Here is a 22511-nt window from a genome sequence, read left to right on the forward strand (position 1 = left end):
ACGCATACAAGGGACGAATTATTATGAATGGGACGTATGGGATAATAGACCAAAGAAATACAAATGTTAGCCGAATTAAAGTCGCATACTCAGGTTTAAGGTGTAAACCAAATGAGAAACTGTCAGAATGAGAAGCTATAAGACAGACCGACAGACAGAGAGGCATAACACAAAATAACACAGACAGTGTTTAATTTCCATTACGAAATTAAGAAGAAACTTTACAAAAACGTGCGAATAAAATTACATTTGTGTAATGTGTAACACGTTGCAGGTTATCGTAAACTGCTATAGATCGTCGTACACCAGACACAGAAATAATATTCCCAAATAGTTCAACTTCTCAGATTCGACGCCGACCGTCTGTAACTTTGTTACCATAAACATTGTTGGTCTGCGATTATTTGTGACGTGTTCCCAATTTTATGGCAACCAGGTTTAATATATTCCGGTTATTACGTAGAATGGAGTGGTACGTAGCCCGGTGGTAAAGCGCTAGTCTGTTGTGCGGTCGGTTTAGGTTCGATCCCCGTTGATGGTTCCAAAAGGCTATTTCTCGTTCCAGCCAGTGCATCACAACTAATATATCAAAGTCTGTGGTATGTGCTATCATGTCTATGGAATGGTGAATATAAACGATCTCTTGCAACTAAAAGAAAAATGTAGCGGGTTTTCTCTCTTAAACTGTATGTCAGAATTACCAAAAGTTTGACATTCAATAACCGATGATTAATAAATCAATGCGCTCTATTGGTGTCGTTAAACACAACCAAAAAGGTTTATTAGATATATTAATAAACTGTTTACCAGTGAGACTATCGACGATGGGTGACTTTGGTCGTGATGGGAGATTTTATTAGATATATTAATAAACTGTTTGCCTGTGAGACTGTCGACGATGGTTGACTTTGGTCTGACTGACTTAGTCGAGATGAGAGATTTTATTACATATATTAATAAACTGTTTACCAGTGAGACTGTCGACGATGGTTGACTTTGGTCTGACTGACTTAGTCGAGACAGGAGATTTTATTACATATATTAATAAACTGTTTACCAGTGAGACTGTCGACGATGGCTGACTTTGGTCTGACTGACTTAGTCGAGACAGGAAATTTTATTACATATAGTAATAAACTGTTTACCTGTGAGACTGTCGACGATGGCTGACTTTGGTCTGACTGACTTAGTCGAGACGGGAGATTTTATTACATATATTAATAAACCGTTTTCCTGTGAGACTGTCGACGATGGCTGACTTTGGTCTGACTGACTTAGTCGAGACGGGAGATTTTATTACATATATTAATAAACTGTTTACCTGTGAGACTGTCGACGATGGCTGACTTTGGTCTGACTGACTTAGTCGAGATGGGAGATTTTATTACATATATTAATAAACTGTTTACCTGTGAGACTGTCGACGATGGCTGACTTTGGTCTGACTGACTTAGTCGAGATGGGAGATTTTATTACATATATTAATAAACTGTTTACCTGTGAGACTGTCGACGATGGCTGACTTTGGCCTGAGTGACTTGGTCGAGATGGGAGATTTAATATCACCAAACTGGTCATCTTCACTGACGAGACGCGTTGTCGGATTTACCCAGCCCTTTAAAGGATCCAGCTTCATCAGTTTGGCTTTGTTTGGGCTGATGTTTTTCTTCTTCAAGTACTGCGTCACATGTACCGAAAGTGCCGCAAAGGCCTCCTGAATCTTAAAATATACATTTTATATTAATTAGTAGATAGTTCGGTTCTAGGCAGATCAGGTCAAATCAACCAGTTAACGAAGCAAACAGGAATAATTGGGGATCGTTCACAATTATCAGCTTGTATGTTTTAAAAAAGAAAAAAAAAAGAGAAAAATGTCGATAAAAATTGATATTTTAATACACACTTTTAGGATGGTAAGAAGTGGGTAAAAAAAAAAAAAAAAAAGAAAGAAAGAAAGAAAAGAAAGAAAGAAAGAAAGAAAGAAAAGAAAGAAAGAAAGAAAATAATAGAAAGAAAGAAAATAATAGAAAACAAAACAAAACGGAAGAAAAAAAAAAAGAAAGAAAAAAGAAAGGACCATGTTGATAATTATTGTGAAAGCCCATGAATTTTAAAAATAAATACATCTAAACACTTTAATAAATAATAAGATACATTTCATTTAGGTCTCTAAAATACGAATGAAATTCAGGCAATGCTCAACCTTGTATCCATTGTATTAAGCATCAAAACAAATTGCACCCCGTACAGCTAAGACAATAAGACACGAGTTTTCTACCAAGGTAGCTGCCTATGATATACTGAATTATTTTCCTGATATTTGAACCATGATTAGAAACAAAATTAATCTATGAATGTTGCTAACTGTTTTCATATAGAAGTAACAGAGGAGTGGAAGGAAGGAAATGTTTTATTTAACGACGCACTCAACACATTTTATTTTCGGTTATATGACGTTAGACATATGGTTAAGGACCACAACGATATTGAGAGAGGAAACCCGCTGTCGCCACTTCATGGGCTACTCTTTTCGATTGGCAACAAGGGATCTTTTATATGCACCATCACACGGACAGGGTAGTACATACCACGGCCTTTGATATGCCAGTCCTGGTGCACTGGCTGGAACGAGAAATAGCCCAATGAGTCCACCGACGGGGATCGATCCTGGACCGACCGCGCATCAAGCCAGATGAGTGGATGCAAGAATTTTGTGGGGAAGACGCAGATAAAATGGGCATCAAGAATATTCTAATTTACAATAGCCAGAATAATATATGTGGCAATGAACCCTAGAAATACTCAAGATATTACATCACAACCTACTAAAATGAATACACGAATTGCATACATTCGTTTAAAAGGGGCAGGGCGTAGACAAGTGGTAAAGCGCTCGCTCCCTGTCGGTGGTGCCCATTGGACTATTTTTCGTCCCAGCCAGTGCACCACGACTGGTAAATCAAAGACGATGGTATGTGCTATCCTGTCTGTGCATGGTGCATATACAAGATCCCTTGCTACTAATGAAAACAATGTAGCGGGTTTCCACTCTGAGACTAAATGTCAAAATCACCAAACGTTTGACATCCAATAGCCGATGATTAATAAATCAATGTGCTCTAGTGGTGTCGTTAAACAAAACAAAATTTTTGGTTTAAAACGCTTGATTTACAGGGCACTATGTTGTTCAGGGAGGGGAGGAGTGCGCATCTCCATCTTCATCACCCTCCCGCCACCACCACCACCATCACCACCACCATTTGGATCCTCGCCTTCTAACATCATACATTAGTTTTAAATAGCATATTAGCATGTTTTACTTACCACCATAATACCTCCTCCGCTTGTGAAAGAATCTTTCTTCAATGACACAAAATGGACGTTAGGTCTTTCCGCCGACTTCCGCGTCCGTTCGTCTGTAAGGGGCTTGTTAACACTCGTGTGAAACTGCTCCTATAGTCAGACAGAATAAAAAGTGTTAAAGTAGCAGACACTAGTTTCAACTCGTGAAAATGGACACTAAGTACGGTTGATCTGCAAACCTGTAACACATTTTAATAAAGTTACAACAGAGTAAAACAAGAATCTGTGACGTTGAAACGAGGAGCTCGTCTCCATAACCGTTACTTTTCAGAGGTACGTGTGTTTTAACCCCCCAAAAAAACCCACAACACAAAAAACACAAAAACAACAACAACAAAAAACAACAAAAAACAACAACAACAACAACAACAACAAAAAACCCCACCGAAAAATGTATTTCGTGGTATTATAAACACCAGGATGACCACAATCACTTCGGATGTACAGACATGGATAACAACCGCGCAGATGACGTAAGCGGATTTGACTATCTTCAGTGTGTGATGTCACACGTGGTTTATCTAGTCGAGGACGATCGGATGTGGCCTCAGTTTGCTGCCCACGAGTCTTAAGCTAGGATTCCATTAAAGGGACATTCTTGAGTTTGCTGCAATATTTAAGATGTTATCGACTAACAGAGACTTTTTAACGATTGGAATTACATATCAAATATATTTGTCTGCATAACATATTAGTGGCTGTATATTATACGTGTTTCTGGTCGTTGTAATATTTATACTAGGTTAAATTTCATTTTATTTCCTAAAATATACTTTTTTCGTACGTACGAAATTATTTGAAGACAAAATCCAGTTTGGGCTCCTTACAAATATTAAGACGACCAAAAACACACTGAATATACAGACATTGATATTCTAAACAAGAAAATGTATATAATATACAAGTTTAATCGTAGAAATAGTTTATTAGTTGGAAACATCTTACAATGCTGCAAACTCAGGAATGTGCCTTTAAAGCGTTTGCAGTATGCATTCGCGTTAAGTTTTTTCTTTTTCAAACTACGATTCCATTAATGTATTTGCGTTGCGTTTGCAGTATGCGTTCGAGATATGAAACAACCCTGACAATTCTGTTTCAATAATAATATCCAGTGGCAGTAGGGTATTCTGTCTTTACCGCCGCTGGAACAGGACAGGAAAGATAGCCTCCAGTGCATCAAAGATACAAAGATATGAATCTCCTGTTCAAGACAGAATGAGTTTCTTTAATTTATTTTGGTGCTAACATCCAATTAAGGTTTAAGCATGCTGTCATGGGCACACACCCCAGCTATCTGAGCTATCTGTCCATATATATATATATATATATATATATATATATATATATATATATATATATATATATATATATATTATATATATCAATGTTACACCAGCCAAGTGTACAACTGTGGCAGATTTTAAGTACGACCGTTATCAACTAATCGTTAGAGTGTCCACAACACAATGAATCCAATCAAAGCGGTTTATGTTTACTTATCGATTAGTCGATCCTTTTGTGTAAAACGTCTCATTTCATACCAACTAAATACGACGACTTATTGAGTCTTCTGTCACAGACTATTAGTTTATCTCAAAGGGTTAGCTAGTGCGTTCCACGTGACACATCTAGTACATTGTAAAGGTGCAATCTCCAGTATAATTTTATTATCTAATGATACAATCTCGCCTCGTTTATACCATACAAAATACAAACACACTAGTAGCATTTATAAATTTCGGTTTTGTCTCTATCGACGTCCGAACTAGTGCACCACGTCTGGCACATCAAAGGCCCTTGCTGATAATGGACAAATGTAGCGAGTTTTCTCTTCGACGATTCGCAAATGACCAAATGTTTGACATCCAATAGCCAATGATTAATAAATCAATGTGGTCTAGTGGGGTCATTAAACAAAACAAGCAACCTTGAACTATTATCAGTTATTGTTAGTAACTTTCATACAATATACAAGTCAGTTGCGAAATTGTTTTAGAAAAAAAAATCACCAAAACAAACAAAAAACAACACTCCCTTCCGGAAAATACCTAAATAAAAACAACCAACAACAATAATATTAATTAAAAAAAACCCCCAAAAAACCCCCACACAATTTCTTAACACAAACCAGTAAAATAGCAGTTCGTCTCTCGGATTTAAAATGAAAAGTATTAGATATTTTCATGTGATTTCGAATTGCATGTAATGGTAAGAAGAAGAAGAAGTGGCGACAGCGGGTATTCTCCCTCAATATCTGTGTGGTCCTTAACCATATGTCCGACGCCATATATAACCATAAATAAATGTGTTGAGTGTGTCGTTAAATAAAACATTTCCTTCCTTGTATATAACCGTAAATAAAATGTGTTGAGTGCTTCGTTAAATAAAACATTTCTTTTTTTTCTGTAGGCTTAATGTCTCTTCAGTGAATGAGTGGATGAGGTTACAATATGATGATGCGATATTGCAGCTTTAAGAGGAGAGGCAAGGAAAAGAATGTTTACCGAACACTCAATACATTTTAATCTATGTCTACATGGTGTCTAGCTCTTGATAATTGCGATACTTGATCCTTAATACACCAGTCACGAATCCATCGAGAGAGATCGATCGTAAATGTATCTCATAGATACGTTACACATTTCAAAGACTGATTCAGTTTGAAGAAGGACTAGGCCTCTCCAATTTCCCATTTATATATTGATTCGAAATGCTTCTTCCTGTGATAGGACTTATAACACAGGAACCCCGAAAATGTGTGCCATTCCATCTATTGAAATATAAAGATTGATTTTTAAGAAGATTTTAAGAATAAATCATCTATTAGTAAAAATCCACGTTGGTGGGCCCATTGGGCTATTTCTCGCCCAATCCAGTGCACCACGACTGGTATATCAAAGGCCGTGGTATGTGCTATCCTGCCTATGAGATGGTGCATATAAAAGATCCCTTGCTAATAATGGAAAAAATTAACGGGTTTCCTCTCTAAGACTATATGTCGAAATTACCAAATTAATAAATCATTGTGCTCTAGTGTTGCCGTTAAACAAAACAAACTTTAACTATTAGTTAAAACAACGTACTTACCATTAGAGTAAAATCTGCAGGACCGATGCCAGTTATGATAACGGATAAAGGGAGAGAACTGGTGGATATTAATTCATGTACTGTGGCGTCAATATCGTTAATAACACCATCCTGTAAAAGAAATAAGAAATACCATTCTGACCTGCAGATTAACAGAACTGCAGATTAACAATCAGACATTTGTATTAAAACGATAACAGAGAAACATTAGAAAGAAAATAATGCACTATTTATGCAACGAATCATCAACATATTCTGAGTCTACCATAAAGTTGACTATTTCGTCATTTGGTCAAAAGAAAAAAAGAAGAGAAAACCTGCTGCAGATGCATAGATTACTGCGATCGAAAAAACATTAAGCGGTCATACAAAACTTCCTCTGAGCAGGAAGCAGGATAGTATACACCATGACCTTTGAGAGAGACAAACCAACCCCTCAGACCCCTCCCTCAAACATAAAAGAAAACTTTAACCCCCCCCCCCCCCCCCCCCCAAAAAAAAAAAAAAAAAAAAAACTATAAAAAAAACTCGGGTTATTATTCGAAATAGAGGTATAGGCCTTTTGTGAAAGAAAGTGTGTCTTTTTGTTTTTTCTTTCTTCCTTTGAGAATTCATAAGTGTTATGGGTGTATACTACCAAATCAAATCTCAAAGACGACACTAGTAACATATGTGGCTAAAACTCCTACCTGTAGCGTATCAGTCGACATAAACGCCACGGATATAAATACTACCACCTCTCAACCTTAAAGTGAATCAGAAAAAATTGTGGGTCAAGCTGCTCATTTCTCAGATAACGGGTAGCGTCTATGACTACACTAGTTCCGCACACAACTCGAGTACGTTTTGTTTTACAGGTACTCCATACATGTTTCAAGCACAACGCTACTTGACACAGTGGTACTAGATGAAATAAAATTGTACACATTTTTTCCCCAGATGAACCTTTTTTTTTACAACCAACACACTCATATCACCAATCACAGGACCTGTGGGGTTCACTTCTCTATCAAAAGTTCAGTGCACTTCGAACTTTGACCCAGCCGGAAGTTATTTGGTTTAGTACTACCTTATGTCTGTTATGTACCGACTTGACAGATCCTGATCCCTTTGAAATAAAAGTGCATATACTATAACCATTGAGGCTACGTATTTCTTCTCTCTCACTGTACTGATGTAAGAACCTGTCAACTCTGAGAAACACTCACTGTCAACACGAGGAGAACGTAATAGATCTGTCTGTCCTGGGTCACCTTCTCGTCCTTGATGAGTCGGGAGACGGTAGAAATCGCGGGGGCGATGTAGGTTGGACCTGAGAACTGCAGTGTGGGGAGGATCGCGTTGTAAGCCTTGACCGCACCCTGGAATACAAGTATGTATGAGATATTCTGATGTAGGTTGACCGCATCCTGGAATACAAGTATGTATGAGATATTCTGATGTAGGTTGACCGCACCCTGGAATACAAGTATGTATGAGATATTCTGATGTAGGTTGACCGATGTAGGTTGACCTAGGAATACAGGTATGTATGAGATGTGAGATATGGAATCTGATGTAGGTTGACCGCACCCTGGAATACAGGTATGTATGATATATTCTGATGTAGGTTGACCGCACCCTGGAATACAAGTATGTGTGAGATATTCTGATGTAGGTTGACCGCATCCTGGAATACAAGTATGTATGAGATATTCTGATGTAGCTTGACCGCACCCTGGAATACAAGTATGTATGAGATATTCTGATGTAGGTTGACCGCATCATGGAATACAAGTATGTATGAGATATTCTGATGTAGGTTGACCGCATCCTGGAATACAGGTATGTATGAGATATTCTGATGTAGGTTGACCGCACCCTGGAATACAAGTATGTATGAGATATTCTGATGTAGGTTGACCGCATCCTGGAATACAAGTATGTATGAGATATTCTGATGTAGGTTGACCGCACCCTGGAATACAAGTATGTATGAGATATTCTGATGTAGGTTGACCGCACCCTGGAATACAAGTATGTATGAGATATTCTGATGTAGGTTGACCGCATCCTGGAATACAAGTATGTATGAGATATTCTGATGTAGGTTGACCGTATCCTAGAATACAAGTATGTGTGAGATATTCTGATGTAGGTTGACCGCATCCTGGAATACAAGTATGTATGATATATTCTGATGTAGGTTGACCGCACCCTGGAATACAAGTATGTGTGAGATATTCTGATGTAGGTTGACCGCACCCTGGAATACAAGTATGTATGAGATATTCTGTATGTTGACAGCACCCTGGAATAAAAGTATGTATGAGATATTCTGATGTAGGTTGACCACACCCTGGAATACAGGTATGTATGAGATATTCTGATGTAGGTTGACCGCACCCGGAATACAGGTATGTATGAGATATTCTGATGTAGGTTGACCGCACCCTGGAATACAAGTATGTATGAGATATTCTGATGTAGGTTGACCGTATCCTAGAATACAAGTATGTATGAGGTATTCTGATTCTAATCACTGACGTCATATTAGAGAAAAACAAAATGCATTTATTGTAAAAATTGTTTTCTTTTTTAGGCCTAGTTAGTTGATTGTGCAGTTTTTCTTCTTAAAACAATATTTCAACATAAAGGCTCACCCATTATTAGCATTGTGGATAGTTGCTAACCTTCTTAGAAAACGTTTAAATAAGTAGGTGGAAGTATATTTCTTTGTTAGGTAATTGCGCAAATCAGAATTTATGATGTCTGAATCCGAGATTACAATAAACAAGAAAGTAATACAAATTCTAAATGACTAAATGCGTTCATATGTGAATTAAAAATGTTTTATAACATACACACCATTATCAAATCACCTAATTATCGTCTATAAAATAAAACTATGAATCAAAACGTTTTTTAAGTGGTTCAGAAAACTGTTGTCAAGGTTACTTGGTTATAAAAGCTTAATCTTATCCAATGTCTGCACGAATGCTTCATTGTCGTGACAACCCCTCTCACAAACTGGAGCAAATTGGACTTTTAGTATAGTTTGGACTTCAAAAGTTTTATAAGCGCGGGCCAAGGTTTCACTATCGACATATTACATGATATCAAAGGCGCTACGTACCTTAATCCCTTTGACCCAAATGTTGGAGTTCTTGTCTAGAATGGGAAAGCAAGTCTTCGGGTTGCCTTCGGCCGTCGTTTTGGCCCCAAACCCGAACAGGGCTACCTTCTGTTCAACGTCGTATCGCGCGATCAAAGCGCCCAGGGATTCTATTGTGTTTAAATACTGGTTGTTCTGGGTGAAGAAAACATTATAACGTGAGAGAAACAAGATCTTCAGTTTTGACAGAGAGAGAGAGAGAGAGAGAGAGAGAGAGAGAGAGAGAGAGAGAGAGAGAGAGAGAGAGAGAGAGAGAGAGAGAGACAGACACAGAGAGAGAGAGATAGACACAGAGAGAGAGAGACAGAGAGACAGACACAGAGAACGAGAAACTGAGAGATAGAGGGAGAGGGAGATATGGAAAGAGATAGTGGGAGAGTAAAAGTGACAGAGACACACAATGAGATCGAGACGGAGACAGAGACAGAAAAAACCCCAAACAAACAAAAACAAGAAAAAAAGGAATACCTCCACCGTCTTCCCCCGTAATCTTCAAACCAAAACAAAACAAAATAAACAACCAAACAACGTTTGAGGTTGCGATATTAGAAACAATGAAACTACAAACAGCTCTAGTTGTATTAATGGTTAGCTGATAAACATAATATATAGTGATTTCCCCAGAAATTAGGCAAGGCATGGTAGACCAAACACTTTTGGGGCATTTTCACCATTTTCAGGGCACTTGTTTTTCATTAAAAATACACAAAAATTAATTGAAATAAATATTAATGTAATTTATGTGCTTGCTTTATATTATATTATAAATATCCATCAAAACAACAATAATCCTGGTCGCATGAAGTACATTAGAATATTAAAGTGACGGACCCTACTCTTTAAACACAACGACGTATTTTTCACTATTAAAGCCGGTTTTTTTATAATTCAAATTAGAAATACTTACATTTTATTATTTAGAATATTAAATTTTGCACGTTCGTCTGAGAAGTAATGGTTATCGAGACAAGTTCTAGTTAATTTTAGACAATATTTCCCTGTCTAAACATCACAAACTTTAGCTTCTCTTTGTTATGATCGTATCAAAATGCGTTACAGGATTGTAGATTAATTAAACTTAGTGTCCATTTTTACGGGTTGAAACTAGGGTTCGCTCCTTTAAGACTTCTTTTATCTTACAAAACATAAAATCAAACACCGCACACGTTTGCTTACGAGCTATTTTTAGATTCTTATTTTCATACATTAATAGTCCGCGTTTTACTTTTTGGTGAACCGTCTAAATTTTTGCCCAATTTTAACTTGATTTTTTTGTTTTTCTGAAATAAATTTATTACTAGATAAACGTTTTGCAAATTTCTTCTCTCCATCGAGTTTTCCCTTTCCCTCCCCTCTCTTAGTAAGTGATCAAATCCTGAGTTGAGTAAAGGCCGTGCCCACTATAAGCGTGTTTAACCCTCTGCCTGCAATCACATTAACACATACAAAACAAACGTATACGACTTCTTAAAGGCACATTCCCGAGTTTCCTGCATTGTAAGATGTTTCCGACTAATAAAATATTTCTACGATTAAACTTTCATATTACATATATTTTCTTGTTTAGAATATCAGTGTCTGTATATTCAATGTGTTTCCGGTTATCTCAATATTTGTAAGAAGCCCAAACTGGATTTTGTCTTCAAATACATTCGTACGTACAAATTTGTTTTAATTTTTAGGAAATAAAATGAAATTTAACCTAGTAAAATATTACAACGTAAGTTTAATATACAGCCACTAACATTTTATGCAGAAAAATATCTTTGACATGTAATTACAATCGTTAAAAGTCTCTGTTAAAAAATGCAGCAAACTCAGGAATGTCCCTTTAACCATAATCCTAAATCCTGATACTGATGATTACCAGTCTAATATCTTGTTATTAAGTCAGTTTATTATTATTATTATTTATTTATCATTTTATTTATATAAAATAGTTATTATGAAAGACACTCACTCTTGCATCACAAGTGCTATGCAGTGAGAGCTTATCCGATATTTCACCATTAGATGACTGAAATATAAAGAAACATGTTTAAACACGTACGGACGCTCATAAACACAAAACACACGAGCACATACATACACACTCACACAGACGTATTAATATACATACACACGTACACACAAATACACTCATTAGATATACACAAATACAGTCACACACACACACCACACACACACACACACACACACACACAACACACACACCTCAGAGATATGCCAAAGCCATCCTTTATGGTAGTACTAAACCAAATAACTTCCGGCTGGGTCAAAGTTCGAGGTGCACCCAACTTTTGATAGAGAAGTGAACACCACAAGTCCTGTGATTGGTTATAAATGTGAGTGTGTTGGTTGTAAAAAATAATAGTTTTATCTGGGTAAAAAAAAAAGTGCAATTTTATTTCATCTAGTACCAATGTGTCAAGTAGCTTTGTGCTTGAAACATGTATGGGTACCTGTAAAAAAAAAAAATCAACAAAAAAAAAACCCCCTGTACTCGAATTTTGTGCGAAACTAGGGTAGTCATAGACGCTACCCGTTATCTCAGAAACGAGCAGCTTGACCCCCATTTATTTCTGATTCACTTTAAGTGTAAGGGGTGGTAGTATTTATATCCATGGCGTTTATGTCGGTTGATACGTTGCAGGTAGGAGTTTTAGCCACATATGTTACTATTGTCGTCTATGGGATTTGATTTGGTAGTATACACCCTTATCTGATATTAAGGGAACCAATCAGCTCCGTTATGAAATGTGATAATACGGTGATATATGTTTAAAATAGTTTTGACATTTTGTTTGTACAGTTCTACAGTAAAACATAGCCATGAGGGTTTATCTTTGAGCATTCTACAATAAAAACATTTTCACAGACGTCGTTAATATTGATTTTTGGATTTGGTTGCTGCAACCTTATATAAATAAAGGATAGGACAAGGATGTTTGGTTAACGACACCTCAGCATTTGTGTAAACTGTCAATTTAGTATCTAACATTTTGCTCTCTCTCTCTCTCTCTCCTTCTCTCTCTCTCTCTCTCTCTCTCTCTCCTCCCTGCCCTCCCTCCCTCCCCTCCCTCCTCCCCCTCTCCAGCCTCCTCTCCTCTCTCCCACTCTGCTCGTCTCTGTCTCTCTTCTCTCCTCTCTCTTCTCTCTCTATCTCTCTCTCTCTCCTCCTCGGACTCTCGATCTCTCTCTCTCTCTCCCTCCCCCCCTCCCTCTCCCCGGTTCTGCCCTTCCCTCTCTCGGACAGCAACCTCTCGGCTCTCTCTCGTGCGGTGAACGCCATCTCTCCCCGCCTCGCTCTCTCTCCTCTACTATGTCAATCGGTCTCTCCTCTCTCTCCTCCCTCATCCTCTCTCGCTCGGAAGGCTAACTCTCGAGAGCTGCTCTCCACGTGGGTGCATCCTCCTCCTCGAGTCCGCTCTCGAAAGCTAATCTCTCCATCTCTCTCTCCCTCCAGAGATCGATCTCTGGGCGACTCGCCTCTCTCTCGATCCTCAGGAGAGCGACTCCCCCCGAGGGCTCCCTCGAAAGTGTGTCTCAAAAAATGTGCTCGAGTCCCCATCCCTCCCCCTGAGGAGCACATCCTCTATCTGTCCCTCCCATCCTCGACGCCCTACTCCTAAATCGCTCTCAGTCTCCTGCTCTCTTCTCATCTCGATGAGCCTCCTCTACACTTAGCCTCTAATCCTCTCTCCTCTCTCCTCATCTCTCTCTAGTCGCTCTGTGTGTGGCTCAAAAAATGTGCTTGGGTAGTCATCCATCAACAAATATTGGTTTCGCGACGCCCTGATGACAAGCGAAAAGACATAACATGGCCTTAGATGTCGATGATGGTATAACTGTAATTGTGTAATAAATCTATGGCTATTAACTTCACGAATCTGAATCCCCCTTGGGGATGAATCCATCACACGAATGGTTGCATCTCGACTCTGAACTGACAATCGAAAAGAATTAATTTTCACAGATGTTCCACGTCATCCGTACTGTAATGGTGGTCATAAAATGCTCCTTTTTAAACACTTCACCTTAATTAATGTGTCAACAATTTCGATCACATGACAAAAGACCAAAACTATCATATATTCCACACTTACGTGTCTTGCTCTTATCTAAAAATTTTGAGCATATATGCCATTTCAAAAAAAAAAAAAAAAAAAAAAAATAATATCATAATTTTCATTGACCTCGTTTTTACCGTTAACAGCCAAGATGGCCACCAGAAATAAAACAAATGACCCCCATCTTGATGAAGACCAACTATGATCCACCCATATAATAAAAATAAAATATAAAAATAGCTTGACTTTATTTGGCATGCATTAAAAAAAAGTTTTAATATTTGGGTGTTATAATTTACCGCATATTGGATACAGAATTAGGAAACCCAGAAGAAAGCATTTTGTTGGGTCCTTACCTGTACTGATAAAATCTTAAGCTACCAGAAAAAGCATTTTTCTTCTTCTTTTCTTTCTTCGGACATTTGAGGTCTAGACGTTTATAGTTATGGTCGCTGAAAAATATATTTGTTAACGTCCATACACAATCAAGTAAAGCTGTTGTGATATATATATATATATATATATATATATATATATATATTATATATATATATATACATACACATACAGAGAGAGATGAGAGAGAGAAGAGGAGAGAGAGAGAGGAGAGATGAGAGAGAGAGAGAGAGAGAGAGAGAGAGAGAGAGAGAGAAAGAAAGAGAGATACAGATACAGAGAACGATATATATATATATATATAGAGAGAGAGAGAGAGAGAGAGAGAGAGAGAGAGAGAGAGAGAGAGAGAGAGAGAGAGAGAGAGAGAGAGAGAGAGAGAGAGAGAGAGAGAGGGAGAGGCAGAGGCAGAGGCACAGAGACAGACAGACATATGGAAAATTTAATTGTCATCGGGCATCGGTGTCATAGCTGTTAAAGGCAGTTAATTTAATAAATATAATTTAAAGAAATAACTTTAAAACTTAAAAAAATATATATACAAATATAATTGTCAAAGAGAACTGTCCGTATGATGTTTGTGTTACGAAGTTTTCTGTCAGTATTGCATTCCTCAATATATAGTCGTCATATTCTACTTGTTAACAGAGTTAAATTGCGTTGGATTAATTATTTTGAAGTTACTTATCTCAAATAAATATTTAAAATATGGCACTCACAGCATATTAGGGATAATAAATAGTTAAAAAATATACAACTTTATCATATAAAATATAATAATGTGTCACCTTTTCATGCTGTCGAGTTCTCTCAAAGTGGTGGTTGTTACACCTAGAAGCACGTTCGGTGAACTTGCTATTCCTCTGCAAATGAACCAATTAAATATATAATATTTGAATATATATATATATATATATTATATATATATATATATATATATATATATATATATATATATATTAGCGAAAACATTAATATATAGCCTGCTCAATTTTATCAGCAGACTCTTTATCAATTAATATAACTTGCTAAATTGATAAAGCCCATTGCCCACGCTCCTCTAAAAACTTTTTTTTTTAAACCCCCAAATTTGCTATATTTAGTTTTAAAATGTACCTTTTGTCTGGTTACAGAAGATTTTATAGTAAAATACACCTGCGAAGTCACAGTATTGTCTCAACGCTCCATTATTTTTCAGTAATGGAGTGATGAAGCCCTACTTAATTAACCCACCAAAATCATTGGCGTTAAAATCCATACTAACATATATTCACATAAAAATTATTATTTAGTGGTGTATTTTAAGTAGGGGCATGTCCGAGTAACTCTCCATTCCTGAAAAATAATGGAGACGAGGTTAGGTTTGTTTTTTGAAAAAATATAGACATATGTATGAGCTATAAAAGGACAATATAATTGTTACAAGCAGGGTGTATTTCTATCACGTTCGTTAAACGCATTACCCATAATTAGAATGCCAACATGAAAACTGTATGGACCGATCCCATTGGTCGTTACACAGTTTCTGGACGCCAATCTCCCAAGGTCGCCACCTAAAATTCAAAATTAAACTTATCGGTGAAAATTTAGTTTTCAGTCTAGATAGCCGTCATTAAATTATATGCCAAAATATTGATTAAAGAAAGTCGTAGATCTTAATTTCAACGCGTAAAAAATGGACACTAACTTTAGTTAATCTACAAACCTGTAACACATTTGGATAACGTTACAACAGAGTGAAACAAGAGTCTGTGGCGTTAAAATAGACTAGAGTGTTCGTCACTATGACCTTTACTTCTCAGAAGTACATGCATTTTTAAAATATGAAAAATACATTTTGTGGTATTAGAAACACGTCGAATGTACAGAAATAGATCATCTATACAATGTTTTCAATGATCAAAACTAACTCTAATATTGAAAAACACGCCGAAGTCTTTAAAAACTAGAGTCTGCCACTTTAACTGTATATATCTTTTCAGTGTCTTTAAGTTTAGAGTGTAAAGACTGCGAAAGACGGCAAACTCTTTACATTACCACGGCTCTCTAGATTTGTATTGCACTTCCGTTCTGAAGATAGGCTGGTAGGTGACGCTGTTGATTTCTCGACCTATTTCTAGGTAAGCATCCGGCTGAAAAAATATACAATACATCACTGAAGACAATATGTTTAAACAACAACAACAGCAGCAGCAACAACAGCAATAACAGCAGCAACGACAGCAACAACAACGGCAACAGCAACATCAACAGCAGCAACAGCAAAAGTAACAACAACAACAACATCAATACTAATACTGCTACTGCTGCTACTACTACTACTAACATCACTACCGCCACCACTACTACCACCACCACCACCATTATCACTACTACTACTACTACTACTACTATTATAATTATTACTACTACTACGTACGTACCAAAAACAAAATTATATACTGATCAGTAAATGTTACAAACAAACATTAGGAGGCAACCGCAGGCATATTGTAAATATAGACACTGGTATTCAAAACAAGAAAGTGACATTAATATATAATATGTAAAAGGATCTGTTAATTGGAATTGGTAGCAAAGTCAGGAGAGACCCTTAATATGAACCAAATTGTTTCGTGCTTTATTTCCCTTTGGTATTAGAAACGCTACTAAATACATCTATCATTGATTGATGTTGTTATCAACTGTTTACGTGCATCACTGACCAGCTTGATAAGGACGACACCAGCAATTAATGATGCTGTGGACACAGCGAAAATAAAATGGAGGCCTGTTTACGTTCAGTACAGCTAACTGTTTGTCACTAAACACTGGCCTCGGTGGTGTCGTGGTCAAGCCATCGGACTACAGGCTGGTAGGTCCAGGGTTCGCAGCCCGGTACCGGCTCCCACCCAGAGCGAGCTTTAACGACACAATGGGTATATGGTAAGACCACAACACCCTCTTCTCTCTCACTAATCACTAACCCACTGTCCTCCAGACAGACAGCCCAGATAGCTGAGATGTGTGTGCCTTGGACAGCGTGCTTGAGCGTTAATTGGATATAAGCACGAAAATAAATTGAAATGAATGTCACTAAAACGTTTGAAAACTATTTTGACTGGTTCCAAAAGTGATCGATCGGTTTAATGTGAAGCGTAACAACCAACCAACCAACCAACCAACCAACCAACATAACGACGAACGGTTGACTAAACTAACTGTTGTATGTACATATCGAAGTGTGACAGTCGTAAATAAATAGAACTATAGTAACAAAACAATAACGTGGAACTATAAATACCTTTTTTGCAAAGAGGCCAACTTTGCCCAGCTTATGGCCGGCTATGTGGAACTGGACTTTTCCTTTCGTCTGCTTAATTAGTTCCGCTGTGATGTTCATCAAACCTCGAGGTTTGGGGTCACCTGGATTAGTGAAATATAATATTAATATTTTATTGTAGATATATAAAGGGTTCACGGGAATAACCTATGATGTTGAAACATATAGTCAGTATTATAACGGTAGTGTATGGCAAGGTCACAATGACACACTAAATTAAAAACCTATAATTATGCTAGGCCATTAAAAGTAGTTGGTGAATTATGCTTTTTTAGGCATAAATATTCCAAGATTGTACAGTTGTAAACGTTAAAGGGACATTCCTGAGTTTGCTGCAATTTTAAAGATGTTATCGACTAACAGAGACTTTTTGACGACTGTAATTACATATCAACTATATTTTTCTGCATAAAATATTAGTGGCTGTATATTAAACGTGTTTCTGATTGTTCTAATATTTGTACTAGGTTAAATTTAATTTTATTTCCGAAAAAATATTTTTTCGTACGTACGAAATTATTTGAAGATAAAATCCAGTTTGGGCTTCTTATAAATATTAAGATGACCAGAAACACATTGAATATACAGGCACTGATATTCTAAACAAGAAAATATATTTAATATGTAAGTTTAATCGTAGAACTATTTTATTAGTCGGAAACATCTTACAATGCAGCAAACTCGGGAATGTCCCTTTAAAATTAAACAAAAATATGACCTTACAAAAAATGTGATATCACAGGTTATCCCCGTGGACCCTTCATATACATGTATTATCAACATCACCCCCTTCCCCAACAAGCACGCTTTGAGAATCGTTTAATCTAAACTCTGGATATTTGCTGTCTAACAAATGGATATTTTCACATTGTGTCTACAGAATGAGAGAAAGAAAGCTGTTGTCACGAAGGCTACTCCTACCGAAAAGCAGCAAGTCTTTTTTAAAAGCACTTTTCATTTTCATTTCAACTTATTTTCGTGCTGATATCCAATTAAGGTTGAAGCACGCTATCATGGGCACACACCTCAACTATCTTCGAGTTACATGTATATCCCAAACCCGGCCGAAATGAAGAGTTAAAGGTAGATGTTGCTAAGTTAAAGGTTTTTTTTGCTTTTTGTTTTAACGACACCACTGGAGCACATTGATTAATTAATCATCGGCTACTGGATGTCAAACAATTAGTAATTCTGACTCCCATTGGGTCATTTCTCGTTCCATCCAGTGCACCACGACTGGTATGTTAAAGGCATGTATGTAATACCCTGTCTGTGGGATGGTGCATATAAAAGATCCCTTGAATGGATCCACCGAGATGGTTCGATCCTGCGACACAAGCACGCCAGGCGAGCACTCAACCGACTGAGTTAAATCCCGCACTGTACAGTTAAAGTTAAAGTTTGTTTTGTTTAACGACACCACTAGAGCACATTGACCTATTAATCATCGGCTATTGGATATAAAACATTAAGTAATTTTAACATATAGTCTTAGAGAAGAAACCCGCTAAATTTGTTTATTAGTTGCAAGGAATGTTTTATATGCACCATCCAACAGACAGGATAGCACATACCACGTCCTTTGATATACCGGTCGTGAAAGATGTTGTAAACCACCATTAACTTTTGTATGCAATGTTTATGTCAGAATACATTCGTGAAAATGAAACAATGTCCAGAGGGCTACGCGACGGCTATTTGTTTTTTAAAGGAAGTATAGTCGCTAAAACATTATAGATTAATCGCATAATTTTGAGTTATTCACCGATAAACCAGATCATCTCCTTATTTAACTAATATGTAAGCGAAAGTTTACCTCATTTAGAAATAAAAACAGCAAGCAACTTCAAACGAATGAGCTATTTAAACACTACAGACGTCAACCTATTTGCAAACATCAAAGAAAGATATTTCAGTATTTTATATTTTTATTGTAATGAAGAGCTATCTCCTAAATCGAACTATATTAAGCTATTACACAAACACCAGGGGTGGATCCAGGACAAAATGGAGGGGGGGGGGGGCGGGCTAAAGGGAAAAAAGGGGCACTTGGACCAACTCGTGAAAAGGCCAGCCCAATTAAAAAAAAGAAAAAAAGAAAAAGAAAAAAAAAGTTTTTTTTTGTTTAACGACACCACTAGAGCACATTGATTTATTAATCATCGGCTATTGGATGTCAAACATGTGATAGTTTTGACATATAGTCTTTTTGAGGAAACCCGGTACCTTTTTTCCATTAGTAGCAAGGGATCTTCTATATGCACCATCCCACAGACATGTTAGCACATACCACGGCCTTTTATATACCAGAACGAAAAATAATGAAGGGTTATAAGTACACATTCAGAGCAAGCTGTTGTAGCGCACGCCTGTCATGGGCACAGATTCCGGCTTTTTCCGGCTCTTTTGTCCAGGACAGGAAAGGGGTTGGGTGGGTGGGAGAGAGATTCGCCCGCGCTTGCATGTACAGGGGAGCACAAGCAGCCCGACAATGATCGGTAGCAGGCGAGGGTTGGTTTTGGTACCATTGAATTTGCAGATGTCCCGTACGATTAACGCCAAATAGAACATATTGTTAATTTTGACGCATAATTTAGAATGGTTCATCAAAATTGAAAATGGGGCTAATTGGTTGATTTGACTTAATTGGTAGAAATAGAGGCGGATCCAGAAAATCCATTTTTTTTGGGGGGGGGAGGGTGTCAATGACATGATGCGGAATGCCAAGGGAACTTTGGGGGAGGTTTGGAGGGGGATCGTAAACAGAAAAATGAAAATTAATATATAATAAAATTATAACTGTCGAGGGGGGGGGGGGCGGGCCCTGCCCCCCGACCCCAGATCCGCCTCTGAGAAAGGTAGCTCCTTTCAAAAATCTTTTGGGATTGTGTACAGTGAGCCGGTACTCGGTAACTGAAAAGCTGAGTAGTCTAGAAAGAGGTTTGTTACCAGCCACCCGTAACACCCTGGTCGTGGTCGTCCACGGTTTGCTCAAATCCACCAGAGATTCCAGAACTAGTTCCACGGACCCAACGAAGTCGTGATTCCTTAAGTCATTGGATCTGAAACAAATTACCAGATTAGAGTTAGGATTAGTCTTAGGGTTACGTGAACACAACGTGTTGCATTGTCGTAGCATGGCTGGACGTAATAAATTAGCTAACGTTTGATAGTTATAAATACATAGTCTTCACAGGAATCCCATTCCCTTTGAAGGGTCCACGGAAATAACCTATGATGTCCAAACAGATAGTCAGTATCATAACGGTCGTGTATCTCAAGGTCACAATGACACACTAAATTAAAAACCTATCATTATGGTAGGCCATTAAAGGTAAATTATGCTTTTTTAGTCATAAATATTCCACGATTGCAGAGTTGTAAATGTTAAAATTAAAAAAAAGTATCACCTTACTAAAAATGCGACATCACCGGTCATTCCCGTGGACCCTTCATTTGTTTCCAATAACAACACAACACAGTATACTCTTTCCCACAGGCAGGACAGGACATACCACGGCTTTTCATATTTTGATATACAAAATCGGGATACTGGTTGTGACGGGGTGGGGTGAAAATAAATAGATCTGCCCAGGGGGTTTCATTCCACGACCTAACATCTCAGGCGCCAAACTGGCAATAAACCCGGCGATCGACAATGGGTTGGAGGTTGTTTTAATTTTTTCTCGAACTTTAAATTTTCTATGTCACTTTTCTTGGTTAATAATTATTTATTTTTGTAAGCGTAATACTGAAAAATTAAATTCCTTTCTTACATATTAACCATAAAACTGCCGTGGAAAATGCCGTGAAGATTATTTTACGGGGTATATTTTTGGCCATACTCTTAATAGCAATGGTTGCAGGCAAGAAGAGTTTTATCGACCGAGGTATATCCCTCCCCCATTTGACAATTTATTAAAGAGTCTTGAATTTCTCCTTTCATTCAACACATTTACGAGTTAGAATATTATCGAGTCAGTAGATCTAAATACCACGAGGTAAGTAAGTGTAAAATTGGATTAACCAAAATCGGTTCTCAATCCTATAATGACTTGTTCAGCTAACAGTGGCCGGAACGTAACCCAGTGGTAAAGCGCTCGCCTGATGCGCGGTCGGTTTGGGATAGATCCCCGTCGGTGGGTCCATTGGGCTATTTCTCGATCCAGCCAGTACACCACGACTGGTATATCAAAGGCCGTGGTATGTGCTATCCTGTCTGTGGGATGATGCATATAAAAATCCCTTGCTACTAATGGAAACATGTAGCGGGTTTCCTCTCTAAGACAATATGTCAAAATTACTAAATGTTTGACATTCAATAGCCGATGATTAATAAATCAATGTGCTCTAGGTGTCTCTAGGTGTCGTTAAACAAAACAAACGTTTTTTGTTTAGCCAATAGTAGCACCAGTTAAAGGTGCACAGTCCTCTGTAAATATTGAACGATGTGTCTAAATGTTTTTTGTTTAGAGTATAAATTTCTGTGTATCCTGTGTGTTCCTTAATTGAGATTTATGGGTTGTAGGATCGAATCTCTTTGATGTCCCCAACCAGTGTCCCAAGACTGGTATATCAAAGACCGTGATATGTGCTGTTTTGCCTATGGAAAAGTGCATATATAAGTGACCCCTTGCTACTACTAGGAACAAAGTGTAGACGGTTTTTTGTAAGACTATAATTCAGAATTACCAAATCTGTGACATCCATTAGCCAATGACGAATAACCCAATGTGCTCTAGTGGTGTCGTTGAACAAAGCAAACTTTAACTTTACATAATTACTGTCCTAATGTCCATACTAGTAGAAGATCAAGACTGTGTCTTCGTATGCCAATTTAGCGCGTGCCAAATGTTTAATGATACGTGCCTTTTAATACACATTCTATTGAATCATAAGAAATTAAAAATTAATAACTCTTCAAATAATCACAGATGTATTTACTCATCGAATTGAAAAGTTTGGGTTGTATAGTACCGCTTGAATTTATATCTGAAAATACAGTCAGAAGTAACTTTGATATGACTACATTTGTAAATGAATTACTATGTCAAGCAGGACAGTATGCTAGTATCAACTTTCTGCTGTCACGACTTCTACGACTGTCCATGGCCAGTTG

The 22511-nt window shown here is 37.4% G+C and overlaps 1 protein-coding gene across 1 annotated transcript in view; it reads right to left on the minus strand.

The window, feature by feature from the left end:
* The window catches only part of LOC121379690 (copine-3-like), a 32487-nt gene that overhangs the window by 3129 nt on the left and 6847 nt on the right, over nt 1-22511 (minus strand). Inside the window, exons 4-17 of the mRNA XM_041508341.1 lie at nt 20342-20454; nt 17354-17475; nt 16108-16202; nt 15534-15623; nt 14859-14933; nt 14031-14126; nt 12985-13136; nt 12431-12459; nt 11565-11621; nt 9566-9739; nt 7659-7811; nt 6451-6561; nt 3325-3453; nt 1498-1720 (exon numbers count right to left, since the gene is read on the minus strand). Of these exons, the coding sequence (XP_041364275.1) occupies nt 1498-1720; nt 3325-3453; nt 6451-6561; nt 7659-7811; nt 9566-9739; nt 11565-11621; nt 12431-12459; nt 12985-13136; nt 14031-14126; nt 14859-14933; nt 15534-15623; nt 16108-16202; nt 17354-17475; nt 20342-20454 (1619 nt within the window). The remainder of the gene's footprint in view (nt 1-1497; nt 1721-3324; nt 3454-6450; nt 6562-7658; nt 7812-9565; nt 9740-11564; nt 11622-12430; nt 12460-12984; nt 13137-14030; nt 14127-14858; nt 14934-15533; nt 15624-16107; nt 16203-17353; nt 17476-20341; nt 20455-22511) is intronic.

The sequence above is a fragment of the Gigantopelta aegis genome, chromosome 8, assembly GCF_016097555.1.
Source record: "Gigantopelta aegis isolate Gae_Host chromosome 8, Gae_host_genome, whole genome shotgun sequence".
Classification (NCBI taxonomy): Eukaryota; Metazoa; Mollusca; class Gastropoda; order Neomphalida; family Peltospiridae; genus Gigantopelta; species Gigantopelta aegis.